The sequence below is a fragment of the Antechinus flavipes genome, chromosome 1, assembly GCF_016432865.1.
Source record: "Antechinus flavipes isolate AdamAnt ecotype Samford, QLD, Australia chromosome 1, AdamAnt_v2, whole genome shotgun sequence".
Lineage (NCBI taxonomy): Eukaryota > Metazoa > Chordata > Mammalia > Dasyuromorphia > Dasyuridae > Antechinus > Antechinus flavipes.
Window position 1 is genome coordinate 241,922,008 of NC_067398.1, and position 22,326 is coordinate 241,944,333.

At 35.1% G+C, this 22,326-nt stretch overlaps 1 protein-coding gene across 1 annotated transcript; it reads left to right on the forward strand.

Annotated features, from left to right (window-relative positions):
* Nucleotides 1-20,097: 20,097 nt before the first annotated feature.
* On the forward strand, nucleotides 20,098-21,596 carry LOC127553954 (proliferation-associated protein 2G4-like). Its single transcript, XM_051985125.1, is given in 2 exon segments — nucleotides 20,098-21,207; nucleotides 21,210-21,596. Coding segments are annotated over 2 exon segments (1,185 nt in total). The 5' UTR covers nucleotides 20,098-20,136; the 3' UTR covers nucleotides 21,324-21,596.
* Nucleotides 21,597-22,326: the final 730 nt, after the last annotated feature.

Consider the following 22,326-nt stretch of genomic DNA (forward strand, 5'->3'; position numbering starts at 1 on the left):
ATTCTCCAATTGATGGGCATCCACTCACTTTCCAGTTTCTGGCCACTACAAAGAGGGCTGTCACAAACATTCGTGCACATACAGGTCCCTTTCCTTCTTTAAGATTTCTTTGGGATATAAGCCCAGTAGAAACCCTGTTGGATTGAAGGGTATGCATAGTTTTATAACTTTTGAGCATAGTTCTAAATTTCTCTCCAGAATGGTTTGATGTATTCACAATTCCACCAACAATGTATTAGTGTCCCTGTTTTCCCACATCCCCTTCAGCATTCCGCATTATCTTTCCCTGCCATTCTAGCCAATCTGACTGGTGTGTAGTGGTATCTCAGAGTTGTCTTAATTTGCATTTTTCTGATTAATAATGACTTGGAGCATCTTTTCATATGGCTAGAAATAGTTTCAATTTCTTCATCTGAGAATTGCCTGTTCATATTCTTTGACCATTTATCAATTGGAGAATGGCTTGATTTCTTATAAATTAGAGTCAATTCTCTATATATTTTGGAAATAAGGCCTTTATCAGAACCTTTGACTGTAAAAATGTTTTCCCAGTTTATTGCTTCCCTTCTAATCTTGTCTGCATTAGTTTTGTTTGTACAAAAATTTTCAATTTGGTGTAATCAAAATTTTCTATTTTGTGATCAGTAATGATCTCTAGGTCTTCTTTGGTCATAAATTCCTTCCTCTTCCACAGGTCTGAGAGGTAAACTATTCTGTGTTCCTCTAATTTATTTATAATTTCATTCTTTGTGCCTAGTGTATTTTGACCTTATCTTGGTGTATGGTGTTAAGTGTAGGTCAATGCTTAGTTTCTACCATACTAATTTCCAATTTTCCCAGAAATTTTTGTCAAATAGTGAGTTCTTATCTCCAAAACTGGTGTCTTTGGGTTTGTCAAACACTAGATTATTAAAGTTATTGGCTATTTTGTCCTTTGAACCTAACCTATTCCATTGATCAACTAGTCTATTTCTTATACAATACCAAATGGTTTTGGTAACTGCTGCTTTATAATATAATTTTAGATCTGGTACAGTTAGGCCACCTTCATTTGATTTTTTTTTTCATTAATTCTGTAATAACAGAATAAATTCCAAGGTTGAGATATAGTCAACACAAAACTTGGGAAAAAAAAATAAGAAGGCTGGCTTCAAAGGAACATAGTGTCCCTGAAAGGGAGTGATGTGAAAAATGTTTGCAAGAGTAGATGGAAGCCAAAGTGTGAAGGATTTTAAATGATGAGCTATTTTGTACTCAAAGTAATAGGTAGTGATTTATATTTCTTGAATTAGGGAATGATATAGTCAAATCTTTGTTTTAACTTTTGTTGTGAGAGTTATGTGAAACATAGGTTGGATAGGGGAGACACATTAGTCCAGGTGAAGGATGATGAGAATGGTAATATTGTGATTAGAGAGAAAGGGAGAATTTAAAAAAAATATATAGTCCAGGTAAAGCTGACAAGACTTGACAGCAGTTTGGGTACGTTGGGATGAAGAAGAATGAAGAGTCGAGAATGACTTCCAGATTTAGAATCTGAGTATCCCTAGGTGAAATAGTGATACCCTTTACAAAAATAACAATGTTTGGAAGAGAGGGCAACTAGGTGCCACAATGGATTGGGTGCCTGAAGTTAGAAAGTCTTATCAACCTGACTACAAATCTAGCTTCAAATACTTATTAGCTATGTGACCCTAAGCAAGTCTTTTCACCTTATTTGTCTCAGTTTCCTCATCTGTAAAATGATCCAGAGAAGACAATGACAAACAATTCCAGTCTCTTTGCCATGAAACCCCCAAATGGGGTCATAAAGAGTTAGACATTACTGAGATGACTGAAAAACAATAGCAACACATAATATCCATTTTGGACATGTTAAGTTTGAGTTAACTATGAAATATTCAGGTAGAAGTGTCTCATAGGTGATATAGAAATGAAACTTAAGAGAAGGATGAAGTATCAATATGGGGGTCATAGTTTAATGAGGTCACACATATCACTAGAGCTGGAATCAGAGGACCTGAATTCAAATCTTGCTTAACATCTATAACATCCTCCGCAAGGCATTTAACCTCACCAAACCTCAATTTCTTCTTCTATAAAATGAGGGCATTAGACTAGCTGACTTTTGAAATTTGTTCCATCTCTAGATAAATTTTCTTACAGCAGATCCAATGGAAAGGTCAACGAATTGGAAGCTACACTTAACTGGTATGACTTTGAGCAAGTGATTTAAAATTACCAGACCTCAGTTTCCTCTATTCAATAATTTGAACTAGATGGGTATTGAAATAGATGTCTGTAATCCACAGCTCTAAATTTATGATCCTTTGGAAACACTGACCTCTAAAATCTTCACCTATAAAACAAGGAGATTTTACCAGATGTCCTCCAAAGTTTCTTCCTACTTTAAATCTTATGAATCTATAAGTCCCTAAAGTTCTCAGAATCTCAGTAGCCTTCCATGTAAAATAAGAAGTTGACCTGCATGAGCTCCAGCTTTAACATTCTATGGGATGTTTTTTGTTTTGTTTTGTTTTTGTTTTTCTTGAGCCTTAAGATAGAATGTTCATATACCTTCTTAGCACACAGGAAGATGCTAACTTGAGAGATGACAGTTTCTTCTAGTCATTCCTGGATGTAATCTAGTTTCATTTCTGCAGCTAGTGTGTTTTTTTTCAAGACTGGCAGATAGGATTTTAATAAAATGTTATTTTTTTTTCCTAACACCTCCAGAGAGATTCACAGAAAGATAGGCACACATCAATTCTCAAAGGAAGGTCAAAAATACTATCTCCAAGTGTTTCCATCAACTATCCCTGTCACTGACAATTGGAAATATAGGAAAGATAAAGTTATTGATTTATTCACCCTGATCTAATGAGTTTCAGAATAAAAAATCTGGTTTGAATGCTCAGCCAGGATTCTTACTAATGGGAAAAAAATTCACACAAATAAACACATAAAGATAAAAACAATATGAAAATCTTTCTAGATGAGAGAGACAGATCTGTCCTAAAATGCCTTGTCAATTCCCATGAAAAGAGGTTTATCTATCACTTTGTCTTGGAGATACATTTTGCCTTTCTAGACATGACATCTTAATAAAACATTTTGGTTTAAATAAGACTTGTTTCTAATTCAATGAGACCCTGTTGATACGTCACTCAGAATATACATCTTTCCTGATCACCAGAAGCCAAAGAGGCTAGAATCAACATCTCAGATCCTACCTACTGACAGAATTAAGGCATGCATCTCAGTGGAATGAAAATAAGCATATTTATTTATAACCTCTAAACTAGTGAAAGTTGCTAATTCTCCATTAAAATGGAGATGGGCTTTTAAAAATTTCATGCTGTGCAATGACTGTATTCTATTGAGATCTGGAGTTATCCCTCTCATCCCTAACTAGAGGAATACAATTAAGGAATACTTTCTCACACTTATTAATAATAGCATATAGGAAAATTTTGTTTTTATCTTCAAATAATCAACTGTATTATCAATCAAGTTTCCATCCTCAACCATTTCCATGGGCAGCTTGCTATCATCAAGAGTGCATTGGTCTTAGAATCAGGAAGATATGAGTTTAAATTCTGCCTCAGATAATCATTAGTTGTGTGACCTTGGACAAGTGACAACTTCTCTCCGTCTAAGTCTAAAAAGTGGGGAGGGAGGTTGGACTTGATGTTCTTCCTAACTTGAAGTATGACATTTCACGAATGTTATAAATATTGTTGTCCCAAATCTCAAAGAAGTTTTGACATATATCCAGATCTCTGGCCAAATGAAAATATGTCTTGGCTCCCAGGATTCCAAATTCTCTCTTTAATCAAAGTTCAGACTGCACAGAATATATGTTTTCCTTCCTTAAATTAGAGCTAAAAGTCCAAATGTTTATAAAAGTAGTATTTCATCTATACATTTTTATCACTTTTAAATCTATTAAAATGTAGATGGACATAGCTTAAATCTAAGGTTGAGAAAATGGATATACCTCCCTTTACTAATAAAATGGAGGACTACGAGTTTTGAATATGGCATATAATCTTAGGCAAAGTCAATATGACAGTTGGTTTGGTTTTCTTGGGGGTACAGGACCAGTTTTTCCCCCTTTATTTTTAAAACTTTTTTATAAGGAAAGATTTGGTGGATAAGGAAAGAGAGGTATATGCTCAGCTATAAAGATGATATTAAAAACAAAAGGAATTTTTATAATGTTGGAGCTGCTTTGGGCTTAGTTATAAAACAATGAAACAAACATTATTAAGTGCCTAGGAACTAAATGCTTATTGCTAGAAACACAAAAGTAAAAGCAAACAGACTACTCTAAAGCTGCCATAGTCTACTGAAGTGTACAGACTGTATAGGCAACTAGGTGGTAGTGATTAGAGCAGCGGGATTGAATTCAGAAAGAGTTGCTTTTAAATGCATTCTCAAATACTTACTATGTTAAGACTAAAGCAAGTCCATATAACCTCTGTTTGCTTCAATTTTTTTCAAATGTATAAAGAGGACAATAGTAGTAACTATCTCCCAAAGTTGTTGAGATTTTTTTGTTTGTTTTTTAATTTATTTATTTTATTTATTAAATACAAAATAGAAAAAAACAAAACAAAAAAACCAAAAAAACATTGCTATGGGCCTAGCATAACATAAGAGAGGATTCAAAATCTAAAACAATAAATTTTCATTTCAAGAAAGTCTATACAATAAATACTATACATTGTGCTCAGAGCTTCCAGGGTTATAGTGAGAAAAAATTAAATAATAATCATAAGGCTTATATGGTATCTGGTGCAATAGGTACTATATAAATGTTATTATTATTATTCTATGCAGATTACAAATGCAAAGTATACACAAAGTCACTTGAAGAGAGAAAACACTAACAAGGAGGGAAGGTATAAATAAAGGGCTCTAACTTGTTTAAGAACTGGGATCTTAGCTATGCTTTGAAGGAAACTAGAAATTCTAAGACCATTCTAGTCAACTAGGTTTACAATCTTAGTATTATCCTCAGGTCCTCAGTCTCCTTCATCCCATATATACAATAAGTGAGTATGCATTCTAGACATGGTGGACCAGTGATACAAAGGTTCAGAGATGGGAGATGAGATGATTGTATATAGAGGATAGTTAGCACGTCAGCTTGATACTTGCCAAGATTGGAACCAACTTAAGTTTCTTTCAATATCTTCTTGGTAAGGTAATCATATAGGGAGAAATACCTTTCTACAATACCTCTGCTATTGTGTTTGTTTTCTGTTCCTGATGGGGTAAAATGGCATTCCTGAGAGAATGAGGTACAAAAGTTTCATCTTTTGCACAAATTTAACTGGGTCAGTAAAACGTATTCCATACAACTTATCTCTTTGCCTGTGTTCCAAGTACATCACCCCCAAGAAAACCAAAATCCAAGTCAATGATTCCTGAACACAAGTCAGTAGACTTCCAATAGTTGCTTTCATATACCTAGTATAAGATTGATTAGAGTTTGGTGCCATACTCATCAGCTTAGCTCTAACTCCTGTCAATAGCAGAATGTCTTCTGTGGATTTAAGATTAATTTCCCAAGAGTAACCTCATTTTGCCTATATCACTTTTCAAAGACATTTTTTTCTGTAGCTTTTTGAACTGCCAATAAAGTTTCAAAGACAATTAGAAAACTCTGGTTCCTCTAATTCAGTCATACAACTCTTATTCCTGTTGAAGGCAACACCATCTTAGTCAACTAAGTTTAGAACCTTAAAGTCATCCTCAGGTCCTCACTCTCCTTCATCCCTCATATCCATTAAGTTGCCAAGTCACATTGTTTTTTTCTCCACAAGATCTCTCAAATCCATTCATGTTTCTTTACTTATGTGGCCAGTAACCTTCGTTCAAGCTCTCTTGCCTGGACTGTCTCAAGTCTCTCTCCACTCCAATCTATTCTCTACATAGCTGTCAAAATAATATTCTTAAAGCACAGATCTTACCATGTTACTCTTCTTTAAAATGTAGTCAAATACAAACCCCCTTTATTTGGTATTTAAAGTCTTTCACAGCTGTATTTTTATTTGCTTATTTCCTGTCTTATTAAACATTATTCCCTTCCATACAGTCTGGAATCTAGTTGCTTCTCACAGACAGTACTCCATTTCCTTCCTCAATACCTTTGCAGAGGTTATTCTTTATGCAAATTCTCTTCACTATCTATCTATCTGTCTGTCTGTCTACCCAACCATCCATTCATCTACCTATCTTTCTTTCTGTCATACACACACACACACACACACACACACACACACACACACATGCATATATGCTATATTTTTAAATCACTCATTTTCTCCCTAATAGAATGTAAGTTTCCAGAGAGAAAGAATTATTTCATTTTTGTGTTTATGTTTTTGGCACATACATAGTCTCTAAGTAGGAACTTAGTAAATGTTTGCTGACTGATTTGACTGCTATTATATTTTCTCCCACCAATAGTAGATTCTCCACAGAAAGTCTAAGAACTCCAAATGTATTTCCTTATGTTAGTGGTCTTGCTTTCTGCGTGTAATAAACTGTCTTCATTCCTTTCGTGGGAATCAATAAATCTCAAAATGCAAGAGTTTCTTCCATTCATAGAGAATCCAAAATTTATCAGGGACAATATACTTTAAAGTCAAAAACTACAATTTGTATATGGCAAGGTTCACAAGTTAAGGAGCTCTTTCTTCCACTGGTAAATGAGAAGAACTCCTGGTAGTCAGTCATTGTTCATGTAGTATAAAATATCTTTCTAGATGCATGAGTTTTTTTTTTTGAAATAGCACCTTAAAAAAATTTATATATAGCTGCTAAAGAGAGGAAGCCATTTTTCATCATAATTGACTTGATAATAAACCTAGCATTTAAACATATTCAATACGATATATATTAAGAAAAGTAACATTATTTACATTCCAGAGTTATTTTGAGGATCAAATAAGATAGTATTTTTTTTTAAATTTAGCACAGTACCTGACATATAATAGGTACTATAAAATGCTATTATTATTGTTATTGTTATTATTACCAGACTGATAATTGTACATTTATGCATACATAACCATCCACATAAACTTGCATATACATGCATAGATATACACAAAAGCATACAGACAAACATATGTAATTGTACATATAGATATACATTATCAAAACTTATAAATAGTGAATACTGTAACAAACAAATTTTAGATGTTTACTTGTGGTGTGTGTGTGTGTGTGTGTGTGTGTGTGTGTGTGTATGCTAAACCATTGAAGATCAGCAGTTTTGGTTTCCCCTACTCTTCCATCCAAATTAGTATCTTTTCCTTTCCAAAGTTGTATCTTTTCCTTTGATCATTATATGTTATGCATATGTCCATCAATCTTCTTCCTCATTTATAATGTGTCAGTGTTAATTGTTTTATGGTTTGTTATAATTTATTATTACCATTACTATGATGATTGTATCTATTAACTTTTTTCTTAAAACCCTTTGAAGTACTTTACAAATGTTACAATGAAAAGAATGGTATGTTTGGAGTTTGAATACCTATGTTTAAATCTTTTGTTGTCTTTAACTATCTGTGTGACCTTGTAAAAAATATTTTACCTTTCTGAGATTCTATTTTCTTGTCTCTTATATGACCTCTAAGATACCTTCTAATATTTAGTGTATGAACCAGTACCATCTCTCAGCCATGATTAGTAAAGTCTATTATTTATAGTAGGAGAGACAATATGACATAATGGCTAGAGGGCTGGCACTCAAATTGGGAAAACTCATATTTATGCCCAGATTTTGACACATATTGTTTACTTGGATACTTTATACTCCAAAAAACTCTTAAAGACTATAACTCGCAATCATATCACTGATTTGCATTAGCAGAGAGAGCTTTTGCATTGAAAGTTCCCTGAACAAATATAATCACAGGTCCTATGACCTCCCCCCCCAAAAAAAAATGGTTATACAATTCTGGTATCCATTTTATAAAAGCCCATAGTTAATTCAATTCCTCTTTAGATCTACAGATCTACGTGAGTGAGATTGCCTGCTAGAGGTGGGTAGACTGTTTTCTCTGTCCCAGCGCCTGCTTCAACTATTGAAGATGCCAGGAGAAGGAATGATGGTGGGAGATGGCTACAGAGAGTTGTGAAGAGAATAAGGAAGCAAGAGATCATATAGATTAGAACAGACCAATAGAGCACTAAATAACTAGTAGAAGATATTTAGTTTAAATTGGATTGTCTATAGTGTCACAATGAATAGAGTGCTTTGGTGAGAATGGATTTTCATTCTCTTTGAGATTCTCCCCATCACCAGTTCCTCTTACACTATCTTGACTAAGCTTTAGAAAATAATCTTTTGGGGGAATGTCATTGACAAGCATCTCTAAAATAATGATAACAAGATTTAGTATAGAGTTTTTGACACTTACTGAAAGGGAAAAAAAAAACAAACCTTTAGCCATCTGACTTTTGAGTAGACAAGTTTATATCTAATCTCAGGTGAAAATAGTTTTGTTTTTTTTTTATAAAAGACGTGGAGTAAGGTCATTTACCTGAGGTTTCCCTTCAAATCTGATATCTTGTTAATAGTATTTTGAAACTACAAAACTCTGGGATCTGTCTTTAATAATGAGTCAGTCAATAAATATTTTTCATGCACCTACTATGTGTCAGACAAGGCTAAGTGCTTAGCATACAAAAACGGGCAAGAGACAGAGTCTGAAATCAAGGAGGTCATATTCTAATGAGAGAAACAACCTACAAACAATTATGTATGAACAAGAAATCGCTAAGATAATTTAGAAATAATCAACAGAGTGAGGGCACCAGAATTAAAGGTAATTGGTTTGTACTCTCATTAACTATTTCTGAAGAAGCTAAGAGAATAATTGGGTGGTGCTTTAAAATTTGCAAAGCACTTTTTAACATTATCTGATTTGAGTCTCACTACTGCCTTGTGAGGTTGGTGTTTTTGTCCTCATCTTACAAATAAGAAACATGAGATTCAGAGAATTTGGATTTTAATATGAATCTTCCTGATTCCAAGTTCATATTTATTCAAGCACACCATATTATGAACAGATTGCTAGAGTTGAGTGGAGTTTGACCCATTCCCTTTCTAAACATCAAGAAATTGAGTCCAAGAGAGAAAAATGAGCATTGTCCCAGCTACTTTCAGTTGGTACTTAATTGAAGCTTAATTGCTTTAGTTTTGGTATCCTCATCAATATCTTTAATTGATTCTGTCCTTCTGTCCTGGAGGAAGCAAGGTAAAAAAGTCAATATAACTTAGTTGCTCAAAGTCATATTTATTTCATACTGACGGAGATGGTATTTGTAAAATACAGAAAATGGGAACTTTTGTGGCAATATTGAAGATATGCCTCACATTCTTTAAGTCTAGTAATCCAGTAAGGGAGTATTGATAAAGTGCCTGCTACATTCCAGGTATATTTTGATCATGTGTTTATCATGAGGGATATGCAAAAAGAAGAAGAAAAAACAATTCCTTCCCTTGAGAAGCTTAAAGATTAACAAGGGGGACAAAATGCAAACAGCTATGTACAAACAAGTAATAGGATAATTGGAGGTAAGCTCTCATTAAGAAGGACTGGGAAAGACTATTTACAGAAGATGAGGCTTTAGCTGAAATGTGAAGAAGGTCAGGAAGGAATGTGAAGGAAAAGAATTCCAGTCATGAGTGCCTGCCAATGAATAGGCATGAAGGTGGGAGATTAAGTATAGTATGGGAGGAATAGTTAGGAGGTAAGTTTCACTGGGTCCCAGAGTACCATGAGGAAGACAGATGGAGTGAGGCAAAGGAAGACTGGAAATACATAAAGAAGTTAGATTACAAAGGATTTTAAACACTTAATCAACAAATATTTATTGAATGCCAACTATGCACTAGCATTATGTATATAGAGTAATTTTGTTCCACTAAAGCTGGCTAAAAAGTTCTGCTCTATGAATTATATTTTCCCACTAGCTTTTCCAATCCTGGATGTAATAAAATGAAATTATGCTTAAGTTGATAATTCTGTTTCCAGTTTACTCTTTACCTGTTTACTTTGTAGCAAGTATCCTTATTTGGAACTATTAACTCCAAATAATCAAATTAATGATTTATGATCCTAAAAGAGAGTTAGAAAATAAATGCTTTCCAAGAAGAAAGATATATGGACTCTCCTCACTTCAAAACATGTCACATTTATACAAAACTATAAGATTTGCAAAGCAATTTCCTTCTAAGAATCCAATGAGGTAGATTATACAAATAATGTTAACCCTACTTGACAGAGGAAGAAACTGAGGTCCATTACAGTTAAGTTATTTTTTTTTCTTGATCATAAAGGTCATAAGATACAGGAACCAGGAAGTAGCCCTGGGTCTTTCCTTTTCCTAGTATTATCCAAACTATTAGCATATAGTGTATGCTGTTTTTCAAAAATAGAATTCACAGATTTAAAAAAACAGAGGTAAAAGAAACACAGATGCCATTTTGTCCCTTCATTTTACTGATAAGGAAACTAAGGCCCAGGGTGGAGGGGGGCAGAGATAAGGCCTTGACTAAGGTCACAAGAATATTAAATATGAAGGACAAGATTGGATCTACTGATTTCAGAATCAAGGTTCATTTCAAGTACTCCAGAAGGTCCTTGGTGACAAGGACTGTTTCATCTTTTTATCTATATTGTTTGTACCTGGGATGACATCTAGCACATAGTAGGTGCTTAATGATCTACTCTAATTCTATTTTTTCTATAAAAACAACCTGAAAGTTTGGGAGATGTCATTTTAGTGGAAATTTCCAATCTAATCTATGATTTTCTTAAATTTAGAATTGTGTTCTATTTCTTAAGAAGAGAAAGAATAAAATCTTTCCAAATAAATATGAATTTCAAAATGAAAAAGAGGAAAAACTCCCAACGGTAATAACTGAAACAATATTAAAATGACTGAAAACCATCACCATCTGAGCATCAATCCATGGGGGAAAAAATGAGCATTCTCTATCACTTTGGAAAATAAGAATTCCCTTCTCTTTTCCTTACTACTTTTGCCCCCTGGGGTGAACAGGGTTTGCCTGTCATGTCTCAGATTTCACAATTTGAAAATGTGAGACTTGGATGTCTGAATGATACTTTTTTTTTTTTTAAATGAAGCATGAAGTGGAAAAACAATAAGACCTTCTGACTGGGATGGATAGAGTTTACACAAAGAAGAAAGGATTTTTAGAAGCCTATAAAGAGTGAGGGGTCAGTTAAAGAATTAACTTTTCAAAAATTATGCTGGGAGACTTGTTGTGTAATGAGTTCTGATAAAGGTGGACATCATTAACATGGGGAACTCATTCCCAATGTGACAGACCAGGAAACTGCACAAAAGCAAAAAAAAAGTCACATGGAAAGATAAATGAAACTTGAGTAAAAGCCATTTTTTTTCTGTTTCCAAACTATAGGACCATCAATTCATTAATGGAATGGTACTTAGATCTTGCCTACCTTAACCTTTTCCTTTATTTATTCTATGAGAAAATTGAGACCTAGAAAACTGAGACTTAGAACAGTATAATCCTTGTCATATGTTAAAACTATCCACCTCAGAGAGTATTAGAATAATGATGTTTGGAAAAGAAAAACATGAAGCTGAATGTTATATAATTATAATGACCAATCTTGGCCCAAGAGAAGATATATGGAATAGCAACTTTCTTCTTCCTCTAAAGAAGTGGTAATCTATGGATATGGAATATTATACACATTATTAAAACATATAGTCGTTGGTTATAATCCATGTCACAAACCTTTCATGTGAGTGTACCTCAGTACTCTGTCCAGGGTCCTCTCCTTCCTTCCCTTCTCTCTCCTTCCCGCATTTCCTCTCATCTACAGTCCCCACATCTTTTTTTTCCCTTCCTATTTTCTTTTCTTCTGTACTCTCCTCTCCTCTTGGCTACTTCTACTGTTTGCTATGGTGGATCCCATGATAAACATGAAAACTGCAAAAACAAATCCTTGCTTCTATTTGGGGAATGGCAATAGCTTGTTTTTTTTTTTTTAAGTACATATATTGTTTATTTTTATTTTTTCCCAATTACATATAAACAATGTTTTTAAATTTTTATTTTCATTTTTAGTTCTAAATTGTCTCTCTCCTCAATTCTTTCTTTGGTAAGGCAAGAAATTTGACTTAAATTATACATATGAAGTCATGCATAATATTCCCACAATAAATATGCTGCAAAAGAAAAAAAAATTTAAAAATATGCTTCAATCTGCATTCAGACTCCATAGTTGTTGTTTTTTTTTTTTCTGGAGATAGACAACATTTTTCATCATAAGTCTTTGAGATCATTTAATTTCTGAGAGTGGCAAAGTCATTCACATTGTCATCATACAATACTGCTGCTTCTCTGTACATTGGTTTCCTGGTGCTGCTCACTTCACTCAGCATTAGTTCATGAAAGTCTTCTCAAATTTTTCTGAAAATCATCTGCTCATCATTTCTTATAGGACAATAGTATTCCAATATATTCATATACAACAACTTGTACAACCATTCCCCAATTGGATGACATCTCCTCAATTTCCAATCCTTTTTCATTCCAAAAAGCATTATTTTAAATATATTTATAGATTTTTTTCCTTTTTCTTTGATAGCTTTGGAATACAGACCTACTAGTAGTATAATTCAATTACAGGGAATGTATGGTTTTGTAGCCCTTTGGGCATAGTTCTGAACTGCTCAGTTGGATCAGTTTACAACTCCCCAAAGAATGCCTTAATGCACCTATTTTTCCACATTCCCTCTAACATTTGTCATTTCTTTTTCTGATACATGTAAAGTAGTAGCTTAGAGTTGTTGTAATTTGCATTTCTCTAATTGTGAGCTAAATCATTTTCATGTGAATCTAGATAGCTTTGATTTCTTCTCAAAGCTAACTATCCATGACCTTTCCTATCAGTTGGGGAAAGACTTGTATACTTATAAATTTCACTCAGTTCTTTATATGTTTGATAATTTACTTACTGTAAATTTCTAACTCACCCTCAGTTTCCTGCTTCCCTTTTAATCTTGGCTATATTGGTTTTGTTTGTGAAAAAGCTTCAATTTGATGTAATCAAAATTATTCATTTTACATCTCATAATATTGTCCCTTTCTTATTTGGTTATAAATTCTGTCCTTATACATAAAGGAAAAAATATTCCATGTTGTCCTAATTCACTTATAACAGATTAATATGGTTAATATTAATTAATTGTTAATAATAATTAATAATAAGGTTAAAATGGATACGTCATTTATACATTCAAGAATCATCATTGAAAGAATGATGATTCTTGAATGTATAAATGACGTATCCATTTTAACGAAAGAATGATGATTCTTGAATATATAAATGACGTATCCATTTTAACCTTATTTCAGTATATGGTGTGAAATGCTGATTTTTGCCTAGGTTCTGCCAAATGCTTTTCAATGTTCTCAGAAATTTTTGTCAGATAGTGAATCCTTGTCTCAAAAATCTTAGATCTTGGCAATGGAGCCAAGATGAGAGGCAGGAGATAGGTCTTTTTTTCCTGAGCTCTCCCCATGACCCTCAAATTAACTGCAAATCCAACATCTGAACTTGTTTTAAAGTGACAGAACCCATGAATATTGGGAGTGCAACCCATTACCAGCAAAAGATAATTTTGAAAATCTTCAAAAAAGGTCTGTTTTAATCAGGCATGAAGGGAGGTGGATCAAGCGCAAGCAGGTCAAGCACAGACACCTAGTGAAGGCAGTTCACAGTCCCAGGGCAGTGTGAGCTCCGTGCACCAGTGAATCTACTGGGAGTAATCTATAGCAGTGTTGGCTACTCTGCCCTGGTTGAAAGCCAGTAGATCAGCAGCCTAATTATAAAATATCCAACATAAATACAAAAGACAAATAATAAATCCCTAAATGCCAGAATTTCATAAGTCCTGGGCCACGCCTACCTAATAACAGAAGTTAGTCAGCACTAATCCAGTGCAGTCACTGCTGCTTGTAGAGGAAACTTGGACAAGCTTCCCTTTGCCATAAAAGCAGACATCAATTTTTTAAAAAATGAGCAAAAAAAAAAAAACCTCTAACCATAGATAGTTTTTATGGTGAAAGAGAAGAACAGATTTCCAAGTCTGAGGTCACCAAAAGCAGATAATCTCCAGATAAAGCCTCAAAGGGTGATATAAATTGGTTCTTATCTCACTAGGCTCTTTTGGAATAAATTAAAAAGGATCTTAAAAGACAACTAGAAGAAAAATGGGGAAAGGAAATGAGAACTTTGCAAGAATGTTTGGAAAAAGAAACATAGAAATGATCAGAAGAAAACACCTTACAAAATAGATTTAGTGAAATGGAAAAAGCCTATAATTCCTTATAAAATAGATTTGACAAAGGGGAAAAACAACTCCCTGAAAAATAGAATTTGTTAAATGAAAAAAGAAATTAACTTCTTAAATCAAAAAGAATTTGTGAAGTGGAAAAAATCCATAGAACAAAACAACTATTTTAAAAATGCAATTGGCCAAATATAAAAGGAATTTTTAAAAAGGAGCTGAATAAAATAATTCACTAAAAATCAGAACTGAACAAATGGAAATGAATGACTCGATGAGACATCAAGAATCAGTCAAGCAAAACTGAGAGAGAGAGAGAGAGAGAGAAGAAAATAGAAGAAAATGCAAAATACCTATTGCAAGCAGCCAGAAAGACACAATTAAAATACCAAAGAGCCACAATCAGGATTATTCAAGACATAGCAGCTTCCACCTTAAAGGATTGAAATTATTAATTGTGTCTATGCTTTGCTGTTTCACCCATTCATCCTTTGGGATGAGATTATTTCGTTTCCAATTACTTTTTGATCTATTTTCCTCTGGCTTTTTATTGAATGTAATTTTTATTGTATTATGATCTGAAAAGGACACATTTACTATTTCTGCCTTTCTGCATTTGAATTTGAGATCTTTATGTCCTAATATATGGTCAGTTTTTGTGTAGGTTCCATGAACTGCCAAGAAGAAAGTGTACTCCTTTCTGTCTCCATTTAGTTTTTTCCAAAGCTTTATCATACCTAACTTTTCTAGTGTTCTATTTACCTCTTTAACTTCTTTGGTTTGATTTATCTAGTTCTGAGAGTGCAAAGTTGAGATCTCCCACTATTATAATTTTGCTGTCTATTTCTTCTTGCAGCTCTCTTAACTTCTCCTTTAGGAATTTAGATGCTATGCCACTTGGTCCATATATGTTTAGTATTGATATTGCATCATTATCTATACTACTCTTTAGCAAGATATAGTGCCCTTCTTTATTTCTTTTAATTAGATCAATTGTTGCTTTTGCTTGATCTGAAATTAGGATGGATACCCCTGCTTTTTTGACTTCATCTGAAGCATAGTAGATTCTGCTCCAGCCTTTTGCCTTTATGTATGTATCACCCTGCTTCAAGTGTGTTTACTGTAAACAACATATTGCAGGATTCTGGTTTTTAATCCAATCTGTTATCCACCTCCACTTTATGGGGCAGTTTAACCCATTCATATTTATGGTTAAAAGTACTAATTCTGTATCTCCTGCCATCTTGTTATTCCCAGATTATGTTTTTCTCTTTCCTTTCTCCCTTACCCCCCTCCTCAGTGTTAAACTTATGAGCACCACTTGCCTCATACAACTCTCCCTCTTTAGAATCCCTCCCTCCCCCTTACAGTACCTCCTCTTTTCTTAAACCTTTCCTTTACAATTTCTGTATTTCCTTATATTAGCCTATCCTTTCCCTTTTCACTTTTCTCCTTCCACTTTTCAATGAGGTGGGAGAAGTTTCTCTGTAAACCAAATATGTCTAATATTTTTTTCTTGGAGTCAATTCTGATGAAAATAAGATTCACACTATAATCATTCCCCCTCTCTTCTTTCCCTCAGATATAATAGGTTTCCTTTGCCTCTTCATGAGATGTTGTACCTCCACTTTTCCCTTTTACTGGTACAATTTCCTTTCCATCTCTAGATCATTTTTTACATTAAAACCAAATTATACATCTACTCTTTAAGTATACCCATAACAGAAATACAGTTCTCAAGAATTCTTTTTTACCTTTTTATGTTTCTCTTGAATCCTATATTTGGAAGTCAAAATTTTTGTTTAGCTCTGTGTTTTTTTTTTTCATCAGAAATAAATGGAATTCACCTATTTCATTGAATATCCATCTTCTTCCCTAGAAGATAATGCTCAGTTTGGCTGAATAAGTTATTTTTGGCTGCATACTAAGTTTCTTTGCCTTTCAAAATATCAGACTTCAGGCCCTTTGATCCTTTAATGTGGACACTGCTAGATCCTGAATTATCCTTATTGTGACTCCTCAGTATTTGAATTGTTTTTTTATTTTTTCTGGCTGCTTGTAGTATTTTTAGATTGTTCTGATAGTTCTGGAATTTAGCCACAATATTTCTTGGAGTTTTAATTTTGGGATCTCTTTCAGTAATGATTGATGAATTCTTTTAATGTCTATTTTATCTTCTGATTCTATGACATCTGAGCAGCTCTCTTTGATGGGTTTCCTGAAAAATAGTGTCTAGGCTCTTTTTTTATCATAATTTTCAGGGAGTCCAATAATCCTTATATTATCTCTCCTGGATCTATTTTCCAGATCTGTTGTTTTCCCAAGTAGGTATTTAACAGCTTTTCTATTTTTATTTTATTTTATTTTGGTTTTGCTTGACTGATTCTTGGTGGCTCCTCGAGTCATTCATTCCATTTGTTTAATTCTGATTTTTAATGAATTATTTTCTTCATTTACTTTTTAAATTTCTTTTTGTATTTGTCCAATTTAATTTTTAAATGGGTTGTTTTGTTCTATGGATTTTTTTCCCCATTTTGCTGATTTTATTTTTTAAGGAGTTATTTTCTTTTTCCAACTCACAAATTCTGTTTTTCTGGGAGGTGTTTTCATTTTCCACTCTATCTTTTAATGAGTTATATGCCTTATTCAGACTCTCTTGCAAAGCTTCCCTTTCCTTTCCCCATTTTTCTTCTAGCTCTCTTTTAAGATCCTTTTTAATTTCTTCTATGAGAACCTTATTTGGTGGGGACCAGATCATATGCACTTTTGGGTTTTCATCTAAAGACAAATTGTTTTTAGTTTCCTCAGGGTTTGAAATCTGCTTTCTTTCAGTACAGAAGATATCTATAGTTAGAGCCTGCTTTGCCTTTTTACTCATTTAAAAAACAAAAAACAAAAATGCTGCAGTCTACTTATGAGATAGTGAAATATTTCCAAGTTGCCTCTATAGACAACAAGAAATGGCAGTGGAGGGGCAGAGGGACAGGAGTGGTTGTGCTGGGATTAGCATTTCCTCACTGAGATCATGCTGAGTCCTTCCAGGTGCTAGGTGGGTATGGCCAGGTCCTGAGAGACTATCATTTTGATGTTATAGTCTTTATCCTTTGTGTTTATAGTTTCTCTGCTGATCTACTGGGTTGCTTCCAGGGCAGAGTAGCCAACACTGTGGTAGAGTTCTCCTCACAGATTTTCCAACCAATGGAGACCACACACACTCTGACCCCCTCCAGTCTGCTCAGTGTGAGATGTTCTCTATGCCCTCACTGCCTAGCTGCCTAAGTCTGTGCCTGGCCTAGCCTTGTTCTGTCCCTCATGTGAGCAAAAACAGACCTTTTCTGGCAAATTTCAAAATAATTTTCTGTTGTTAATGTGTTATACTCCCAATTTTTGTGGGTTTCTGACAGTCAAGCACTAATTCAGAGGCTGAGTTTCGTAAAATAGTTTGAGGGTAGAGGAGAGCTCAGAAAGATGTGTGTGTCCTCTCCACTATCTTGGCTCTGCCTCTAATGTTTTATTTTTAAAAATTTGAGCATTCAATTCTCTCCCTTCCTCCTTCTCCATCCCCCCATTGAGAAAGCAAACAGTTCAATAGATATAATACATGTGTAGTCATTTTATGAAAGAAAAGATAACCAGCCTCTCCAAAAAAATTCTCAAGAAAAATTTTTTTTTAAATTTTTAAGTCTGTTTCAATCTGTATTCAGATTTCTCTGGGCATGGATTGCATTTTTCATCAGAAGTCTTTCAGATTATTATATTGCTGAATATAGCCAAGTTATTCACAGCTGATCATCTTACAATATTGCCACTACTTTGTACACAGTATATTTCACTTTACATTAGCTTGTTGTCTTTCCAGATTTTTCTGAGATTATACTGCTCATTATATCTTATGGCACAATAGTATTCCACAATAAACACATGGCTAAATCTGTTCAGTCATTTTCAAATCAATGGGCATTCAATTTTCAACTCTGTTTCACCAGAAAAGAGCTGATATAAATATTTCCATACATATAACTCCCTCCTTCTCTCTCTCTCTCTTTCTGTCTCTCTGTCCTTCTATCTCTTTGTCTCTCTCTCTCTGTGTCTCTCTTTAATTATCCTTTTAGATACAGATCTAGTAGTAGCATTGCTAAGTCAAACAGTACACATGATCCAATAGTCTTGTGGGAATGACTCCAAATATGGTTGAATCAGTCTACAACTCCACCAATACAATAATGTTTTATTTTTCTCACATCCTCTCATACATTTGTTGTTCTCCTTTTGTGTCCTATTGGCCAATCTAATAGATATGAGGCAATACCTTAAAATTATTTCAATTTGCATTTTTCCAATCAATAGTGATTTAGAGCACCTTCTCATATGATTATCAATAGCTTTGATTACTTCATCTGAAAAACTGTTCATATCTTTTGATGGCTCATCAATTAGGGAATGGCTTCTATTTTTATAAATTTAACTGAATTTTATATATATTTAAGAAATGAGGTATTTATTAAAGAAATTTGCTTCAATTTTTTCATAGTTAAATACTAAACAATAGTGAACGTATTTCCCTTAGTCCTATTTTCTCCAACCCTATTTATTCTATTTTCTCTCTCTTTTCACCATGCCTCTCCTCAAAAGTGTTTTGCTTCTGACTATTCCCTCCCCCAATCTATCCTCCTTTCTATCACGGCTCCCTCCTTCTATACCATTTCCTTTTTATTTTCCTGTAGGTATTTTCTATACTTGTTTTATTTACTTTTTGAATCAATTCTGATGACATTGAGATTCACTCATTCTTCCCATTTATTCCTTCTTTTTCTCCAATGTAAAAGCTGTTTCTTGCCTATTTTATGTGAGATAATTTACTCTTATTCTACCTTTTTTTTTTCTTTCTCCCAGCATATTCCTCTCACCCCTTAATTTAAAGAAAAAGATTATCCCTAAGGGTGGAGTCAATATAATAGAAAGGAGACATGACTTTTTCTGAGCTCTCCCCATGTCCCTCAAACTAACAGTAAATCCAGCTTCTGAACTGGTTTTGAAGTGACAGAAACCATGAATATTGGAAGTGTAACAAATTTCCAGCAGAAGATAATTTTGAAGATCTCCAGAAAAGGTGTTTCAATTGGGCATGGAGGGAGGCAGACTGAGCAAAGGAGGGCCAAGAGCAGGTAGGCAGAGCACAAGAGTGTAGGCAGCACAGATTCCCAAGTGGGCCCCATGTGCTGAAGAATCTACCAGAAGGAATCTACAGCAGTGTTGACTACTCTATCCTGGTTGCAAGCCAGTAGATCAGCAGACTAGTTATAAGAATACAAATACAAATACAAATACAAATACAAATACAAATACAAATACAAATACAAATACAAATACAAATACAAAAGGCAAATAATGAATCCCTAAACACCATAGTTTCATGGGACCTGCCCACACCAATCCGGCACCAGAAGTTAGCCAGCAATGATTCAGTGCAGCCACTATCTTTTGTAGAGGAAGGTTGGACAATCTCCCCCCTGCTTTAAAAGCAGACCTCAACTTTTTTTTTTTTTTTTAATGAGCAAAAAGGGCCTGCCCTCCCGCCCGCCGCTCGTGCTTTCTTGCTCGCTAGCTCTCCCTCCTCCCTCACGTACCGCCGGGGCTCCAGCCACAAGCGGCGGCGGCTGAACAGGAGGCGACTGCGACGGTGGCAGCGGCGGCGGCAGCGGCAGTAGCAGCAGCAGCAGCAGAGGCGGCGGCGGCAGCAGCAGCGGTGGGAAGATGTCGGCAGAGGACGAGCAGCAGGAACAGACGATCGCCGAGGACCTGGTGGTGACCAAGTACAAGATGGGGGGCGACATCGCCAACCGAGTCCTGAGGGTAGTAGTAGAAGCATCAACCTCGGGTGCATCTGTGCTGGGTCTGTGTGAGAAGGGAGATGCCATGATCATGGAGGAGACAGGAAAGATCTTCAAGAAGGAAAAGGAGATGAAAAAAGGTATTGCCTTCCCTACAAGCATCTCGGTAAATAACTGTGTCTGTCACTTCTTCCCCTTGAAGAGTGACCAGGACTACATCCTCAAGGAGGGTGACTTAGTAAAAATTGACCTGGGAGTCCATGTGGATAGTTTCATTGCAAATGTGGCCCACAGTTTGGTGGTTGATGCATCTAAGGGCACCCCAGTGACAGGGAGAAAAGCAGATGTGATTAAGGCAGCTCATCTGTGTGCTGAGGCAGCTCTGCATCTGGTCAAGCCTGGAAACCAGAACACACAAGTTACAGATGCCTGGAATAAAGTTGCCCATTCATTTAACTGCACACCAATAGAAGGTATGTTGTCTCACCAATTGAAGCAACATGTCATCGATGGAGAAAAAACCATTATTCAAAACCCCACAGACCAGCAGAAGAAGGACCATGAAAAAGCTGAGTTTGAAGTCCACGAAGTTTGTGCTGTGGATGTTCTTGTGAGCTTAGGAGAGGGCAAGACCAAGGATGCAGGACAGAGAACTACCATCTACAAACGAGATCCTTCAAAACAGTATGGTCTGAAAATGAAAACTTCCCGTGCCTTTTTTAGCGAGGTGGAGAGGTGATTCGATGTCATGCCATTCACTCTCAGGGCATTTGAGGATGAAAAGAAAGCCCACATGGGTGTGGTGGAATGCGCTAAACATGAGCTACTACAACCATTCAGTGTTCTGTATGAGAAGGAAGGTGAATTTGTTGCCCAGTTCAAATTCACAGTACTGCTCATGCCCAATGGTCCCATGCGGATAACCAGTGGTCCCTTTGAGCCTGAGCTGTACAAGTCTGAACTAGAAGTCCAGGATGAAGAGCTAAAGGCACTCCCCTTCAGAGTTCAGCCAGTCGGAAGACCCAGAAAAAGAAAAAAAAGAAGGCCTCCAAGACTGCAGAGAATGCCACCACTGGGGAAACAGCAGAAGAGAATGAAGCCGGGGACTGAGATGGTTTCCATCTCCCTAGCCCAGTACTCCTCCCTCTTTCCCCTCCTACTACACCCTGGGCTCCAAAAAGAGCGGTTCATCTTTTCCACCCAGGACCGCTGGCAGAGCGGGGAACCTCTCTCCCCTCATCCCAATTCCTACAACCAACCCTACTTCCAATGACTACCAGCTCCGACTGACTCTGGCCTTGGGAGGCTAGGGCTCCTGGCCATCACAGACTACTTTAAACAGAAAAAAGAAATTGAATAATAAAATCAGGAGTCAAAAAAAAATGAGCAAAAAGGCAAAAAGACCTCTGATCATAGATACTTTTATGGTGAAAAATAAGACCAGATTTCAAAACCTGAGGACACTAAAAGCAGATCATCTCCTATTGAAGTCCCATAGAGTGATATAAATTGGTTCCTATCTCACAAGGCTCTCTTGGAAGAATTCAAAAAGTACCTTAAAAGAGAGCTAGAAAAAAATGGGGAAAGGAAATGTGAAATTTGCAAGAGAGTTTGAAAAAGGAAACACAGAAATTATCTTAAAAAAACTTATAAACCAGAATTTCCAAAATAGAAAAAGAAAACAACTCCTTAAAAAACAGAATTTGTGGAATGGAAAAAAAATCCATAGAACAAAACAACTCATTAAAAAAAATTTAATTGGCCAAATATAAAAAGAACTAAAAAAAAAAAGGTAACTGAAGAAAATAATTCACTAAAAATTAGAACTGAATAAAGAAATTAATGACTCAATGAGACATTAATAATCAGTCAAGCAAAATTTAAAAGAAATTTAAAAATAGAAGAAAATGTAAACTACCTCCTTGGAAAAATATTATCCCTTCATATTCAACTCACATCTGTGCCCTCTGTCATACATACTTTTTATAACTGCCCCAATAATTAGAAAGTTCTTATAAGATACAAGTATAATCTTCCCAATAGGAATGTAAACAGTTTAACCTTACTAAGTTTTCCTTATGATTTCCTTTTCCCGTTTATCTTTTATGCTTCT